This window comes from Microtus oregoni, unplaced genomic scaffold (assembly GCF_018167655.1).
Source record: "Microtus oregoni isolate MIOR12 unplaced genomic scaffold, Mior012 000003F_ref0000135, whole genome shotgun sequence".
NCBI classification, from domain to species: Eukaryota; Metazoa; Chordata; class Mammalia; order Rodentia; family Cricetidae; genus Microtus; species Microtus oregoni.
The window spans coordinates 62,649,069-62,666,169 of NW_024543062.1; the positions used below are offsets into that span (position 1 = coordinate 62,649,069).

General features: G+C 42.7%; 2 protein-coding genes across 4 annotated transcripts in view; both read left to right on the top strand.

Moving 5' to 3' along the window:
- The window catches only part of Rbbp5 (RB binding protein 5, histone lysine methyltransferase complex subunit), a 28,918-nt gene extending 15,618 nt beyond the window's left edge, over positions 1-13,300 (top strand). Inside the window, exons 7-14 of one of the 3 annotated variants that reach the window (XM_041648469.1) lie at positions 1,333-1,452; positions 1,539-1,692; positions 1,796-1,867; positions 2,344-2,461; positions 3,631-3,700; positions 4,205-4,434; positions 5,456-5,647; positions 11,245-13,300. In XM_041648469.1, coding sequence (XP_041504403.1) covers positions 1,333-1,452; positions 1,539-1,692; positions 1,796-1,867; positions 2,344-2,461; positions 3,631-3,700; positions 4,205-4,434; positions 5,456-5,647; positions 11,245-11,273 — 985 coding nt within the window. In that variant the 3' untranslated portion in view covers positions 11,274-13,300. The remainder of the gene's footprint in view (positions 1-1,332; positions 1,453-1,538; positions 1,693-1,795; positions 1,868-2,343; positions 2,462-3,630; positions 3,701-4,204; positions 4,435-5,455; positions 5,648-11,244) is intronic. The other 2 variants (XM_041648470.1, XM_041648471.1) reach the window with 2 other exon arrangements.
- A 547-nt stretch (positions 13,301-13,847) lies between these two features.
- On the top strand, positions 13,848-16,312 carry Tmem81 (transmembrane protein 81). Its single transcript, XM_041648560.1, has one exon. It carries the CDS (start codon positions 15,202-15,204, stop codon positions 15,988-15,990), a length of 789 nt encoding a protein of 262 aa, XP_041504494.1. The 5' UTR covers positions 13,848-15,201; the 3' UTR covers positions 15,991-16,312.
- The last annotated feature ends 789 nt before the right edge of the window (positions 16,313-17,101 follow it).

Here is a 17,101-nt window from a genome sequence, read left to right on the forward strand (position 1 = left end):
CTCTACAGCCAGATGTTATGGAGGAATTTTCTCAGTTGAGATTCCCTTCTTTCAGATGACTCTAGCTTGTGTCAAGTTGACATAAAGCTAGCCAGCACGTAACCTGGACTGGTGTCACAGAATTTATATCCCAGTTGAGCATGCACTTAAAATGTGCTAACTGGTTTAATTCCAGACGTTCCCCTGAGTTTGTAAGATGTAGATGGACTGACAGAAACAAGAAAAAAATGGCTTGTCAGTCGGCAGCAGCACTCATTCTCTTTTTAGGAGCATTCAGTGTTTGGGGTACGTTCATCTTCAAAGTGTGTGGTGTATCTGGGGATTGAAGTTGGAGTCTCATGCTAGGCAAACACTCCACCACTGAGCAACAGCCCAGTCACTCAGATTGCTCTTGAGTCAAGAATAACTAAGTCATATAAAAACAAGGAAAGAAAAAGAAGCCATGCATTTGAGAGAAAAGGGAGAGAGGGTTACATGGAAGAAGTTAAGGGGAGGAAAGGGTCGGGGGGAAATGATGTAATTATAATTTCAAAAAAGCTGGCCGGTGGTGATGCACACCTTTAATCTTAGCTCTTGGGAGACAGAAGGCGGAGGCAGGTGGATCTCTGAGTTTGAGGCCAGCCTGGTCTACAGAGTGAGTTCCAGGACAGCTAGGGCTGTTACACAGAGAAACCCTGTCTCGAAAAAAACAAACAAACAAACAAACAAAATAGTTAATAGAGACTGTAAGAAAATGATGAAAAACATATTTTTAAACAAATTTCCTTTATTGTTACAATAAAAAGTTAACCATTTTAAAAGTGACATATTTAAGGCCAGAGAACTAGCTCAGCAGGTAAAGAAGCTGGCTACCAGGATCTACATGGTGGAAGGAGAGACCTGACTTCCAAGTTGTCTTCTCTCCTCCATAAGTGTGCTATGGCATATGCATCCCCTCCCCAAACAAATAAACATAATTTAGAAAATACACATTTAGCTTATTGACTCATTAATAATCTTACAATGTTTGAAACAGGCCAATAAATGCAGTATTTAATGAATCTTGCACATTGCAAACTTGTGAATTGAGTGGGCTGGCTTCAGTTCAGAGGTCTTAGATCTCAGTTAAGTCCAGACAGTATTAACATGAGGTTTGGGAATATACAGGACAAAGCACACATATTTTCACTTCATTGGTTTGGAGTGACAAGAAGATATACAAGCATTGAATCTTGGCCATTCTTAATTTCACTCCAGTTAGCTAGGTGGTCTGTGGTGCTGGCCTAAGAAGTATAGAAGTTTTTTAACAGGGACAGATGTCTGACTAGTCAATAATCTCTCTCCTTTCTATAGTTGCTTTTTAATTAACACAGCAGATCGAATAATCAGAGTTTATGACGGCAGAGAGATTTTAACGTGTGGAAGGGATGGAGAGCCTGAGCCTATGCAGAAGCTGCAGGACTTGGTGAATAGGTAGGTATTGTTGCCAGGAGAGGACGTGACTGACCTTCCTTGGGCTCCTGTTCCAGTTTCTCTGGGGGATGTTCTTTGTCTTTTAGGACCCCATGGAAAAAATGTTGCTTCTCTGGGGATGGGGAGTATATAGTAGCGGGCTCTGCTCGGCAGCATGCCCTGTATATCTGGGAGAAGAGCATTGGCAACTTAGTGAAAATCTTGCACGGAACCAGAGGGGAACTGCTGCTGGACGTGGCTGTGAGTAGAGAGAGCAGAGGATTGCTTCGATTGTGCACACGCTCTCGAATGACTTGAATCTGTGCTGATCGACAATTCTTCTCTCTCTCAAATTATGATTTAGTGGCATCCAGTTCGACCCATCATAGCTTCTATTTCTAGTGGAGTAGTGTCCATTTGGGCCCAAAATCAAGTAGTAAGTATTTTTCTGGTTGATTTTCTTTGAAACTAAATATTTGTTTTTATCAAAAATCCTTTATACAGAGTAAGCCAACTACGACTTTATTTATTTTCGCTTCACGTCAGAGGGACAGTCTTAGTTCTGAGCTGGTTTCCACCTTTGTTTCCATATGTACACACTTTCTGCAACCTTTTAACATTTATTTTGCTTTTCTTATTTCCAGCTCAGTTTATTGTATATTGATGAACACTTTTAAACTACCTTTGTGAAGTACACTTAAAAAAGATTAAAGATGGAGTTATTTAGGGAGAAAATGCAGTTAATAACTTGAAATGTTTATATAGAAAATACATCATGATGGCAAACACTTAGATACCTAAGATTTTATTCTCTTAACCCCAAGTTTAATCTTAGAATCTGTTTCATGTTGAATATAAGTTGATATTGTTAACTGATTTTTCATGTGGTGACACTTATCTGTTTTGTCTTAGGAAAATTGGAGTGCATTTGCCCCAGATTTCAAAGAGTTGGATGAAAATGTAGAATATGAGGAAAGAGAATCAGAGTTTGATATTGAAGATGAAGATAAGAGTGAGCCTGAGCAAACAGGTAATGCTGCTGTAACTGTGTTAGTGTTGTATCTGTCACCTTTTTCCTTAAGCACAAGCAGCCTTAATTTAGATTCTAGTTAAGATTTCACATGGGCATCACCAGTGCTCAGGCAGCTCTTGACTTTTCATCTGTATTTCCTGATGAGTCACAGATGGTTAAGTCAGGATTTGCATACAGCACCCTGCAAAGCACAGAGATGTGCTCAGGCTCAGCTTGTGTCGTGTCTTCTGTTACATCTTTGTCAGTTGGAGAAAGGTCGAGAGCATGGACTCTGGTACCAGACAGCTTTGGGCAAAATAGTTAAGCTTGAATCCTTCATCTCGGAAGTGGAGTAATGTAGCACCCATGTCTTCACATTGTAGAGGATAAATAGAGTAATTCATATAAAGCACTTAGTGTATGTCCAGCCTGGAAGAAGAACCCCAAAATCTTTCACTATTATGACCTTAGTCATTGTCATTTTTAATTTCATCTTCCAAATTTCTGAATAGGGACTTCTTGAAAATAAAGATCTGACTTTTTTTTTTGTTGCAAATTTGAAGACAAGAGTCTCATTATGTAGCACAAACTCCGAATCTTTATTACCGATCTTCCCAGTGCTGAGATTACATGTGTGCATTGCCACTATCTTGAGATTTGACTTATCTTCGTGATTTCTAGCATAGAACTTTGCACTGTGTGTGTGTGTGTGTGTGTGTGTGTGTGTATACGATTACTATGCTCCCAGATCTTTGACACCTGGATACTTCATGGTGTAGGAATTAGAGAATAGAGGTTGAAGTTAGATCTCTCTAGCTTGGAAACTGCTCCCTTTTGTGTTTTGGGAATACCTCCAGGGATGCAGAGCATTGCATATGGTTCTGGTAGTCTTGGACTATGTTTTGTGAACCTTTTTAGGTGTCCACATTAACCAGTCCCTCTTCCTATCTCCCCATCATCTATTATTTTACTGCAACATTTATTGTTTTATGCTGAAATGATCTCTTTCCTGGGTAGACTGAGACATTTACTGAAGAGCCGTTCCCAACTTTCTTGGTTGTCAGCTATTTCCTAGTAGGAATTCAGCCCCTATTGTTAAGTAATCAAGTAAAATGAGCAAGGATTATTCTCAGGCCAAAAGCAGTTTTCCATTTCTTTTCAAACCTCTCCAATTTTCTGTCCTACAGGGGCTGATGCTGCTGAAGACGAGGAAGTAGATGTCACCAGCGTGGACCCCATCGCTGCCTTCTGTAGCAGGTGAATGCCTTGGAAGCCTGGGTATCATTCCTTTTTTTTGTGCACTGTTCAGTTCCCCCAGCTGTCCCTCACTTTCAGCTGCTTAGTAGTGTGACTAGCAAACAGTCCTTTGCTGAACAAAATGTGATGTAGATTTTAAGAAACTGAAATAAAACCAGGCATGGTGGCCTCTGGAGGTAGAGGCAGGTGAATCTTTTGAGTTTGAGGCCAGCCTGGTCTACAGAGTGAGTTTCACAACAGCCAGGACTACTATATAGAGAAACCCTGTCTCAGGGACAAAAAAGAAAAGAAACTGCAGTAATGAGCTTAGTCTGTTTATGGTTATGATTTATGGATATGGTTCTCTTACCCAGTTTCTTTCCTTTGTCTCGTCTTTCTTAAAGTCTAGGTCTGTAACTGTTGTGTGTATTAAATGTAGGCACTAGAGGAAAGGCTGAAGGGCTGTGGTTTAAGCAACTATCTCCTCTTTTTTTCCAATCCCTTGTCTGATCCTGTTCCGAATAGTGATGAAGAGCTGGAGGATTCAAAGGCTCTGTTGTATTTACCCATTGCCCCTGAGGTAGAAGACCCTGAAGAAAATCCGTATGGCCCCCCACCGGATGCAGTCCCAACCTCCTTGATGGACGAAGGGGCTAGTTCAGAGAAGAAGAGGCAGTCTTCAGCAGATGGGTCCCAGCCACCAAAGAAGAAACCTAAAACAACCAATATAGAACTCCAAGGAGTGCCGAATGATGGTAAGAGCCGCCTCTTTATTCCGGTGCCTATAGATACATTGATTTATATTCTTGGGCACACATGAGTAATTTCCTTTTGAGCCATTTTTACTTTAAAGGAGCTTTCCCATGAGTCTTTTTCTATATTGCTTCACAGTTCTGTGATGTTTGCATTTGTGTTCACATTTAAATGAGAATGTTCTGCTCTCCAGTACCTTGCCTAAGATGACAGACATACTTTGTCTTCTGATACATGACTTAGAATTTGTTTCCTTGAACGGCTCATCTTTTTTTTTTTTTTTCTTTTCCATAGAGGTATTTTACTGCCTGCTAAAGTGCCAGTCAGACCTGCACGGTCATTTCTCCCTTTCCACTTTTACAGTGGGGTCAGGAGCTTGTGTTACCGTGTGTTACAGGGTTTTACTAGGGACGGGGTGGTGTTAGTATCAGCACCTTCCATTCTTTTCTCTTAAAGCTAGCAATAGATAAATTAATTATACAACGGTATAATCTCTGATTGTATACTCTAGTCCAAGCAGCAGTGTCTTTCTGGTTTCTAAACCACTGCTCATAGTTACGTCAACCCTGCATGTATTTTATTATTCTTGCTTTATAAAAGAGAGAAGTTGAGCTGAAACTCTATAACTGGTCCAAGTTCTCACAGAAAATGGTGGAGTCAGGACTCTGGCCCTGGTCTGTCCATTTGTTTTCTGATCGCTTATGCCCGATACTGTGTGCTGTATCCATACATTCCTGTTTGGGTTTGATTGACTTAGAATGAGTGGGTATTTTAACTGTTTCTCAGTTTGGAGCTGCTGTGGTTTGGTATAAACCATGTAATATAGACTGTGTACACCTTTTGGTCTAAAAGTATTTGTCAGTGTAGTAGCCATTCTTTTGTAGTTTTAAAAACAATGCATTTTTTCCCTTCGATGAGTGATGTGGGTCATAAAAAGCAATGCTCTCCGCACGCAAAGGTCTGGTTGGGATATGGGACCATTGTGGTATGGACTGTTTCTCATGGGTGTCTGTCCTCCTGCAGAAGTCCATCCATTACTGGGTGTGAAGGGGGATGGCAAATCCAAGAAGAAGCAAGCAGGCCGGCCTAAAGGATCAAAAGGTAAAGAGAAAGATTCTCCATTTAAACCGAAACTCTACAAAGGGGACAGAGGTTTACCTCTGGAAGGATCAACGAAGGGTAAAGTACAGGCGGAACTCAGCCAGCCCTTGGCAGGTAAGGACACATTGGGAGCACTGTCTGGCTTGCTTTGTGGCCTTGCTTTGTACAGCTCCTGACTTCCTTTAACTGCAATGGGATTTCCCTCCCTTTCTTCCTTCCTTTTCCCCAGCATCAAGTAGTCTTTGGATTTTAAGCTGCTAAAGGCAAGCTAAACCAAAATTGACTTAATTCACTGGCTGTCAACCTTAGGTCCATAAATAGACTACCAGGGCTCTACTTCCTTCAGATACAAAGTATTATGTGAGTATTTCTGGGGAGGAACCCCTACTTTCCATTAGATTCCTAGAGGAAAATCTCTGACCCAAAAGGATATGAGCCTCCAGCCAATACATGTCCTAGACTGTATCTGCCCTAAGTGTTTGTTTTTTAAGTTTTCATTTGTGCTGGTTTAATGTAGCACCTGACTATTAAACTTCAGCATCTTCATATTGTTCAGGTGCTCCAAGGTGTGGTGTTCTTTCTCGACTGTCCAGAGAAAGGAGAATTTGTAACAGTACCATAAAGGCTTTGAGGGTTCCCCAGTATCTGAAAATAGGAGGAGATTGCAAAAAAGATACAGTATAGCTTCCTAACATCTAAGTGTTCTTTTGATCATGAGCCTTAGCCCTTAACATCTGAGCCATATCAGCCCCCAACACATGATACACGACTGAGGGAGTTTTATCAAGGAATGGAAATTCCTAGAAAATACCTGGGAACCAGTTAAGTGGTGTTTATTCGAAAAACAATGATCAAGTTAGAGCTCATCTCCACTCAGATGTCCCTGGGATTTGAAAGTCTGTATGTACCATTAGACACGCACACACACGCATGCGCTCATGCAAGCCTGTATATATTCATTAGACAGACAGACACATATACACCTTGAGATTTGAAAGTCTGTCTGTATCCATCAGACACGCATACACATGCATGTGCACACACAAGTCTATATATATTCATTAGACACACATACACACATGGACACACATAAAAGAAGTGCTTTTGTTAATAGAATATTCTCTTTTTTTGTAGCTATTCGACACAGGATAGATAAAATGTCAATGGTTATATTTAGTTTTTTCTCCTTTAAGATTTAGTTTAAATGTGTTAATCCACATATGATAAATAGTAGAATGCAAGGCAGAATTCCTTGTTCAGTTTGTACCTTATGCTAGTTAATTGTTGCCTATAAATAGGAATTATTTTCTATAGAGAAACTTAAAAACAGACTAAGTCATTAGTCCTCTAAGTTCACTAGATCAGGACTTGCATTTTCCATGCTGCAGTACTGTACCACTGACTAGGGGAGTCCCCTGCAGCAGTGGTTATAGCACCTGGTCAGCAGTTCCCACCTCCATACTGAGTCCTGAGCTGTGTGTGGAGCAAGGACTCAGGAACAAGGAGCACAGGTCAGCAGTTGACTTCAGATGAGCAGTCTGTTGACATCAGCAGTTGTTGATGGTCTTTCTGTGCCCGTGTGCATGTGCTGGTGTCAGCTCACAAGAAACCCAATCTGAAGTTTGAGTAGATTTTCCTGCCACAAAAAGTCCAGTTGCGTGATTTAAAATGTGGCCAGATATATAAAATTAATTAAAACACTTTAGGACATAGTCTCCATGCTTCTGCATAGAGCAGGCTGGCCTCAAACTCACAGAGATTCTCCTGTCTGTTTCCAGAGTTCTGGGTTTAAAGGTGTGTGCAAGCACGCCTGACTCCCCGCCCCCTCTGCCCCCCGTTCTTCAGAACCATCCTATAAGGACTTGGGAGCTCTGTGGTGTGGCTCAGTGGAGCAGCATTTGCCTAGCTTATGCAAGGGCCTGTGTTTGAGCTGCATCATCAGAAAAACAAAACACTGTTAGTTAAAATTAATGTTGTGTTTTTCAATAGAAAGTATATATAGTAAATGGTAAATAAACCACTAGAATTTTTAAATTATCTTTCTCAATAATAGACTTAAAATTTCAATTTTAATCAATATGTTCACTAGTAGCCACAGTAACTAAATGTCTAAATGAGACCCAAGATCAAAATGTTGGAAAGTTTACCCAGTCCTGGAGAATGCCGTTTTATTCCTCAAATTCATTAGTGTTATTATTTTAGTAGCAGAAAAGGATTTGTAGTAAAACTTTGAACTGTATGTGAAATGCATACTGGTTATGTATGCTGGCTATGTATGTATACTGGCTATGTATACTGGTTATGTATGCTGGTTATGTATGCTGGCTAGCATTACAGCCTATTCTATTAAGAGTAGGTTCTTCTGTCTAGGCTGTTTTTGGAGATGCCCCATTGTCACTTTGTTTAGCCTCAAGTTGAAGGAAGTACTGAAGTAGAACTGTGTCTTTATTAACAGGGTACTTCATGTCAGCTTTTTGTTTCCTAATTACTTTTGTTGAGCGCTGAAGTGGATCAGCCTTAATGGGAGGCAACTGTTTTAACAGCTTTATCCTTAAGAAGGACTAGAGAACTTGTCCCTGGTGGGGTGAGGGGAAGTATACACAAGGGATAGAGCAGCTCCAGTCCCCTCCAGTCCCCTCCAGTCCTGCAGCGCCTCAGGATTGCATGCAGCGTGTGCTTCTCCATGCAACTATGTGTCCTTCTTCCCATGTCCTCCTTTCTTCTCTGGCCTTGGTTCATTGATATTTTCCTGAATGGAAATCTCCAGAGCAGATTAAATACCACAGTGCTAAGGATCAGCATGGTTAACAGAACCTCAGCAGGGATCTTGAGGCATAGTTCCAAGACTTTCAGATTTCAGAGGGTTTCCTGGCAGTTGAGTACAGTTTGGAACTTTATGGGGCTGCAAATTTGTGAGTGGTGACATTAGATGTCCCAGATAATTCTGGAAATGTCACCCTCAGGATAAACTATCATGTTTTCTGTGTGAGATTCTTTGTTTGAGGTAAGGGCTTCATTCAATAACACGGTGGTTTTTGGAGGATCCTGAGCAAGTAAAACCTGGACCTGCTGTTGATTTGCTTGTGGCCCTCCAGGGACTTCTGAGGAAAACTGGAATACTGATGCGCCAGAGATTTTCAGTAAAAGATAGTGGGTAGCCATTATTTTCCTCCAGATATTAAGAAATAAAACTCATTTAGAATGCTTATAGCAGAGATCTCTGAAAATTAGCCCATGGTTTAGGGAAATAGGTCGGTGTTAGGATTTGTGTAGTATGTTCAGGGCCCTGGGTTCTGCTCTCGGCACTGTAGAAATAAACCAGTCTACACTGGGGGTGTGTTCAAGGTTCATTTCTGTGGACTCCCTTTAACTAGACAGCTTTTGCATTAGAGTCAAATTTTTGAAGGCAGAATTGTAGGGTTAAGCTGTGTTTTGCTCAAGCTGGATTAAATAACAGCTGTTTATTAATATGTGCAACTGACCAATTGCTGCAGAATCCATTGTGTAAACCTTAATTGTTCTAACAAGAAACTGCCGTTATCTATTGTATGTTAGAACAAGAGATTGCAGATTTCAAGGAACACGGGAAGGCAAATAGAACCACTCTTTTAATCTGGAATCTGGGGCGGCTGAAAATTCTTTGATTTCACACAGCGCATTAGTGTGACTGGCACAGGAGGCTGGCACTCATGAGGAGTGTGTGTGTGGAGGGAAGCCTGGTAAGGGTAAGCCTGAGTTGGGACTCTCTAGGGACAGGCCTGCTGGTGCCATTGTTTAATATCTCTGTTTCTGTTACCTTAACTCTTCTGAGCTTGAGGTGAGAACACAAGCTCCGTTTTCCTTGTTACCCAAGACCCAAGGTTCCTCAGCAGTAAACCTCATCAGCAAAATGCCACAAAGGACTGGTTTATCACATAATACAATATCCCCTTGCCCCTATGGTAGACACATAGACCAGTGCCTTGATGTATAACCTGGATCTGTGGGAGGTGACAAGGCCAAAGTGGGCAGAAGAGCTGCTTTTTCAGAATCGGGCACTATGCAGATTGCCCTACCTTGGATCACTCTGCAGCAGCGCTTGCCTTCTGGAGCTCCACCCCTAATCCCTTACAGCAGCCTTGGTCTTAGCTGCCCAATAGTGAGTGAACTCTACATTTGTCCTCCTCCTCATCCTTCTCTCTTAGAAATGGTCACACAGAGGCTAATTTAAGGATCCTGCTATCTCATTCTGTGGGACCCTCCTAGCTGACAGTGAAGGATTGGAAACCATGTAGAATGTTCTCTTTGGCCATCCTGAATTAGCCTCCTACTGGGAGAGACCAAAAATAGTTGTTTATCTTAAGCTGAATTTTTCTTAATATTATACTGCTGGAGATTTCCTGTATGATGCAACTAAATATTGTTTCCATGGGCAGATGCTATAGGCCTTTGTTGAGCTGTTTTCTCGTACATTACTTTGCTAATAGTGTTGCTTGCTTTGATTTCAGTTTGTTGCCTAATGCCTGAGTAAGCCTGTATGTGTGACTATGCACGCACGTCTTACATGAGAATGGGGGTAGTGTAGAAACTGTTTTGTACAGTAGAAGGGGCTCGTTTGTTGTCTTGAGTGCCTATTAAAGATGTTGATTTATGATCAAACCACTTTTCTCCATCATGATTAATGGTTAAAATGGTGGTGCTGTGTTAATTTGTAAACTGAAAATTCAGTCAACATACCTCTGGGAGCAGTCAGTGAGACCAGCGTGAAAGAAGTAAATTAACTGAGTCTAGTAGACTGTGTTCTGTTATCTATAGTTTTAAATCAGCTCAGGAAATTCCTTATATTTTATATTGAAGGAGATTTGAAAAGTATGTTTGTCAAATACAAACATCTTTGGAATTACAGTTTTACTTTTCACAGTGTAGCATTCAGTAGAGAAGCTTGTATCTTGTGCTCATTTCAGTCTGTTCTCAGCAAATGTGAGTATATTTTTATTGCCAGTTTTCATTTTTATTAGAGTTTCATTTAAAAAATAACATTCAAAGCAACTTTGTGAATGAGTACTTTTCTTTCATTACTTACGCAGTTAATTTTCACCATTTCACAACTCCAAGCATCATGTAATCCCTCACTTAAATTCTATCCAGGAGGCTTTCTTCATCTTGTTCTCTTTTTATACTTCCTAGTTAATATTTCACAGCAGCCATTTAAAGATGCCCTCACAAGTCGAGCAGCTTCTGTGGAGTCATCAGGGAAGTGCTGATGTGATCTTATTATTTAGATTTTATTCACTTACCAGTTCTTGATGCATGGAAACACAGATAGTAGCTTTCATCAATGGTGCACGTTATCTGGGTTCCAAACTGATACAAATGTCACGTAAGGAACAGTGGGGCTGGGACAGGGATGTCTGTTCACTGTTGGTCTTTAGTGACTGGTTAATTAGTCTACTATATGAAAGAGTGAAAGGGTCAGTCCCCTGGGGTTTGTCTCTTGTGATCACCCGAGAGCCTGGTTTTCAGCAGTTACGTAGAGGCTCATGCATTCACACTCTCTGCACACACATCGGAACAGTACTGAAACAGTATTGGGTGGGGACTTGGGTTTAGAGTGACAGTTGCTTCTATGAAGAGTGACTGGGAACTGGGTTATGCACTTTCTTCAGATGGGACATTCTTGCCCATGTGTGCCTGTGACACTAAAGGAAATCTCTCCTGTCTCATCTCTTTAGCAGGAGGAGCAATCTCAGAACTGCTATGAAGACGGTGAACCTGCGTTCTCCTCACGTTGTCGTCAGGTAGCCTTTGGACAGTGTGGCCAGTCATTTGAGATTGGCTTGAATTGAAAACAAAGGCCTTTCCTCCTGCCCAGGAGGTGGGAGGAGTGGATCTTATGTTTGAATGAAGAAGTGAATTATGGAAGAAGAGCACAGGTCCCTGCCTTCCCTTTCAAGCATAAGTCCAAGTAGGCTCTCAGGAATGAGGATGCGTGAAGACGTCAGATCTGACTCACTTCAACTTCACACTTGGTTGTGTTGCTGGTGAAAATGCCCATGTTTTGTTCAGCTAACTATTGAAGTCACATCCTTTGGACATGTCATTTCCTATCTCCTGTTGCCTTCCATCCTCAGTGCATGTCCTTGAGTGACTTTGTTCTTTTATGAAATTTTGCTACCAGTATCCTAGGAAAACTGATGCATTTTTCTGTTGCTTTCATAACTTCACCTCCCAGATGCTTCCTGTATTTCTATATTGTGTATAAAGGTTGTACAGAGAAGCGAGTGCTTGAAAGATTTTAAATTGGCAGAAAAGGAAGGAAGCTAGGAGGCCCTGTCGTTGTGTCTCACCACCTTTCGCTCAGGGGCTGGGCTCTAGGGAATCCGGGGCTTCCCTTGCTTTGCATGTTTTCCAGTATCAGATCTGTCTGAATAATCATGGCTTTTGGATAGGATTAGTTTTATCCATCTCCAGCTAAGAATCAACAGTGGCTTGTCTATTACTTTACCTGTGTTGACTTCCAGAGTTAGAAACAAAGCAAGGTATTTTTCTCCACAAGCTTCTGTATCATGGGGGTGGGGCACTTGTGCGAGGACTGACGTGGAAACCCCCAAAATCAAAGCAGCAGCAGCTTGCTTCAAATCAAAGATGAGGTTCATTCGTTAAATCATTGCCTGTGGAGAACCTGTCCCCACCAGCCATTGTGTGTCTCTTCCTGGAGCCATGCCCCCTGTGTTTTCACTCACTTCCTTTCTGTGAAAGGTTGCTTAGCTTTTTTACCCTTCTCTTTCTTGCTCTGGCTCTCTCTGCATTTGCTGTTCTTTTAATAAAAATAGCAAATTGGATGGATGTGTACAATAAGTGTTTGAAATTTTTCTGAAAATCCAAAGTCAGGAAGCCAAGTGTGGAAAGGGTTAATTAGTAAGCTTTTGGCTTGCCATGGGTCATACTTTCTCAGCATTGAAAGGGGGTTAAATACTGTGCTAATTGTGAAATCTCTATCAGTTGGTGAAGGCTCCTTCAGATAGCCAAACCCGTTGATTACTTTATATTGTGGGGTAGAAGTGACAGTGGACAGTGCAGGAAGTCCCCAGAGTCATTGCTGGTGCTGCTTCCTCGAGTGTGAGAGAGACCAATGGTTGTGATTGGTAAGTGGGTCACAGGACACATTTTTATTTGTGGACATTCTCTTCATATCGTGTCTCTCTGTACAGCACCCCACAGTAGTGTGCAAACCAATACAAGGATTTCTGCCTTCTCTGTGTGAAGGGGCTTGATTTCCTCCATCTGGATGCTAGTGCTGCGTCTGTTTCCTTTACCTGGCTACTGAGACAATCAGCTCAGGCCTTGCCAGATTGTCTCTGACAGCAGCTCCTAATCATTATTTATACTTTTGGAATTTTTTTTCATTTCAAAAACCTTCCGTCTACTTCGAGCTAGGATTTTTGATTTGTGTAATATATGTATATTCTCTTTTCCTTTTTGTTGTCTCCCCTGCCTCTCCATTTTGTTTCTTAAAATATTCTGTAGTTTTGTACAAGATGAGACTTAGCCTTGGGTACTTCTTGCTAAAGCTTTAATGCTTTGTAAATAAAATGGGATGTTTATTAAACCACAAGTACAGATGTTTGTAAGATGCCTACCTTTGGAACTCAGCAGCCACTTCGTTTTGTGGCTTATAGAATTTAAGTGTGGAGTTTAGATCTTTCTCTGGTCATTTGGGTCTGGAAAGGTCAGGCAGTTTGGATTTCTTCCTTTGTACAAACTAGAAATAAATGATTTGAGCTAAAAGCTGGTGTTAATAAAAAAAAGTCATCTTTTTTAACTCAGTACAAGCTTTGAAGAGGCCACAGTGCTAGGCATTCTGAGAGGTTACAGTAACATGTCTTGGAGGGTCTAGCCTTCCAAGGTCTTTGTTAGCCTAAATATAGTTACACTCTTTCTTGATAGTCATTTTCTCTGATTAAGTAACTTTAACATTCATATTGAATATTCACTGTCTCATAAGAATAAGATGTCTCAGAACTCTAGTTCCCTTGGGTCTTAAACTTCTTAAGGTTGCAACCCTTTAGTACAGTTCATCTGTTGTGGTGACCCCTCTCCACCTTTAGATTGTTTTTGTTGCTACTTTATAACTGTAATTTTGCTACTATTATGAATCGTGATATACTCAGTATATCTGGTAAATGACCCCTGCGAAAGGGTCGTTCAGTACCCGAAGGAGTTGTGACCCACAGGTTGAGAACCACTGCTCTGGTGGTACTGGTTGGTTTTTTTTTTTTTTTTTTTTTTTTTGATTTTTTGAGACAGGGTTTCTCCGTAGCTTTTGGTTCCTGTCCTGGAACTAGCTCTTGTAGACCAGGCTGGCCTCGAACTCACAGAGATCCGCCTGCCTCTGCCTCCCGAGTGCTGGGATTAAAGGCGTGCGCCACCATCGCCCGGCTGGTGGTACTGTTTTAACAAATACCAAATCAGTCTACTTACTAATCATCCTGTCTTGTCGCTAAGAACCCATCTCTATCATCATAGTTGTTTCATAGCAACCTTCAGTGATGTAAACAAACAGTGAGCTCCTCTGTTCTGCAAGGTAAATAGAACATTCTAGAGTCAAGCAGCTTCAGCATCCTGGTTCCCTTGGGAAAGAAAGTACCTGGAACAAGACAGCTGCCTCTGGGCTGCCTCCGCCGCAGTCTCACTTGCTCCTTTGGAAGGGTGTGTTAGGTTAAATTTTCACACACACACCTTTTAGTATCTCTAACTCCTCTGTAGCTGAAAATGCCTGGAACTTCCGATCTTGTTGGCTGCTGGGATAAGGAATTTGCTGCCACATCCAGTTTGTGTGGTGCTGGGAATCAAACCTAGAGCTTCCTACACGCTGGGCAATCACTCTGCCAGCACTCTGTTGAGCTGCTTCTTTTCTGTTGAGAGCAGCGGTCTCTTCCTGTAGCCCAGGCTGGCCTTGAATTTGTCAGCAACCCTGCCCCTGGCCTCCAGGTGTCATCACACCTTGCTTCCCAGTCCTTTAAAAGTTTTTACAAATGAAGTAGTTGACACTGCGGGGGAGGGGGGGGTGTTTTTAGTGCACTGTTCAAAGCGACCTTCCTGAAACTGGACAGGGCGATCTTAGCTTACAAAGAAAGAAAAATGGAAATTTGGGGAGTCAAGTCCAGAGTTATCTATTCAGCAGCTGTGGTTTAGGGACATTCTCAATAGAGAGTTCAGGGTATTCAGATGAACATTGCAACCCAGCCCCACCTCACCCCTCCCTTAAGACTAGTTTCTGTGTTTGGTCAGATTTGGGACTTTGAAACTCTCCCACAGTTTGGGAGGGAGGGAAAGAGTTGACTCGTGCATTTGGGGTAATGTGGAGGTGGACTTCGGCTTCTGAGGTCTTTTCCCTCTTTTGTTCTCAAGCCTGTGGGTGTAAATTCATTAGGAGGAAGTGACGAGGATGGCAGCTGTGAGGATGGCCCTGGCAAGCCTAGTCAGACATCAGTAGTGTAAGTCTTTCCCTCTGCTTGTGCTCCCCTGGGAAGAAGGGCTGCACTTCTGTGCACACGCACGCATGTATCTGTTTTGCTGACAGCAATGCATCCTAATCTCTCAACGCTAAGGGTTATTTCAAGCTGGAGGATCTGTGTTACGGTGTAGTGTTTGTTTGGAATGCCTGCTGGTAACTTGCCTACTGAGACATGAAGACTGGGGCCCCTCGTCTTATCCTTGGGAGTCTGGTATTGATAACCCACCTGCCTTTGATGTTGACATCGCCTAAAACACTTGCCATCCCTGAGAAGCTACAGCAAGCTGTGGGGAGAGTCATTGTCAATGCCACGGCCTGCACTGTTACCTGTGGCCTTGGCTATAAGGAGGAGACTGTCTGCGAGGTGGGCCCTGATGGAGTGAGGAGGAAGTGCCAGGCCCAGCGTTTGGAGTGTCTGGCCAACTGGATCTGTGGGATGCTCCATTTCACCATTGTCCATGGGGAGGAGTTTGAGCTGAGCTGTCTCAGTGCAGACATCCTGGAGGTGGGACAGGAAGCTTTCCGCTTTACCTGGAAGCTTGCTCGGGGCATCATCTCTACTAATGATGAGATTTTCAAACCCTTCCGAGCCAACTCTCACTTTCTGCGATTTCACCCCGCCTATGAGTACGACTCGGGGACATACCGATGTGATGTGCAGCTGCTCAGAAACTTGAGATTTGTCAAGAGGCTCTACTTTGGGCTGAGGGTCCTCCCTCCAAAGCTGGTAAACCTGAATTTCCATCAGTCCCTTACCGAGGACCAGAAGTTAGTCGATGCCGGCTGGGAAGTTAATCTGGACAACCATTCTAAGCCGCACCTACCAAAGTGGCAAAAGAAGGTAGCTTCAGCCTTGGGCATAGGGATTGCTTGTGGTGTGGTTGGCGGCGTGCTAGTGAGCATTGCTGTCCACAGCGTGCTGAAGAGGGTTGATGACCACAACAGCCTTAGCAGCCTGTAACCTTTCAGCCAGCCTATACATGAGTGTGGCAAGAGAGGCCTCTCAGAGCCATAGTTGGCTAGGAGGCTTGGAGGATGCGGCTTCTTCCCCATACCACTATGCAGGGCAGCAGGTTTTCTCATACTGGCTGCTCAGGAGACCCACTGCAGCTTTTGCTTCTCTTCCTAGGTGAGTTGTGTCTTCCAAGCTTGCTTTCCTCTCCATACCTCACGGTGTATGTGCCGTCACCTCCACTCCACCTCTGAACAGTGTGTATGGACCAGAATGTACTATTAGCAGATTGGGTGGAAACTTTTTATTTTTGTTCAATAAAAACAATTAACAGTAACTGTATGGCAACTTAACCCTTTGTTATTTTATTTAAGGTTTCTCACATGTAGAAACTGTCCCTCAGTTGGCCTGGTTCTCATTTTCCTTGGGTTTCCTACAGCATGCTTGGGACAGATTGCTTTGTATTGGCTGCCTGTGTGTTAGAAAGGTGAGCAGTGACACCTGACCCAGCTGATAGACATCTTAGTGTTAAGGGGTTCCCCGCCCTCCCTGTCCTCCCTAGATGGCCCTCTGAGCTCATTCAGTATCAAATTGAATGTCCTGTTTATTGCAACAATCCTTTGTCTTGCTCCTCCTCTTTGCACTATATATATCTAGGGTTTGTGTTCTTGGAAAGGCCAAGTGTACTGGTTTCTTACAGCCACCAAGATCCTCAGGGGAGGACCATTGCTTCGTTTTCCCCTTAGGAAATCCAGTCTTAAGGCTTTTGAGGATCATTTAGACAGAGTCTGAGATAATTGGCCTATGGAACCCTTGGGGCCAGCTGAGAGCGAGATAGCATTTCTTCTCCCCTCTGTCTACCTGCAGGAGTGGCAGAGTCCTGAGGCCCTGCTCACGAGGGCTGGGCTCTTTGGGGTTTCTGTCCCGCCCCGTTCCCCAGCCGTTTAGTCCCAGAGAAAATCACATAAAGAGTCTACATTAGATATAAACTGATTGGCCCATTAGCTCAGGCTGGTATACGTTGTAAGAGCTAAAACGTAGCGGGGCGGGTCACATATTGCTTCTTCCATCGCCTGGGCAGGACTGGGAAAGAGCTTCCTTCCCAGAATACTCCTGTTCT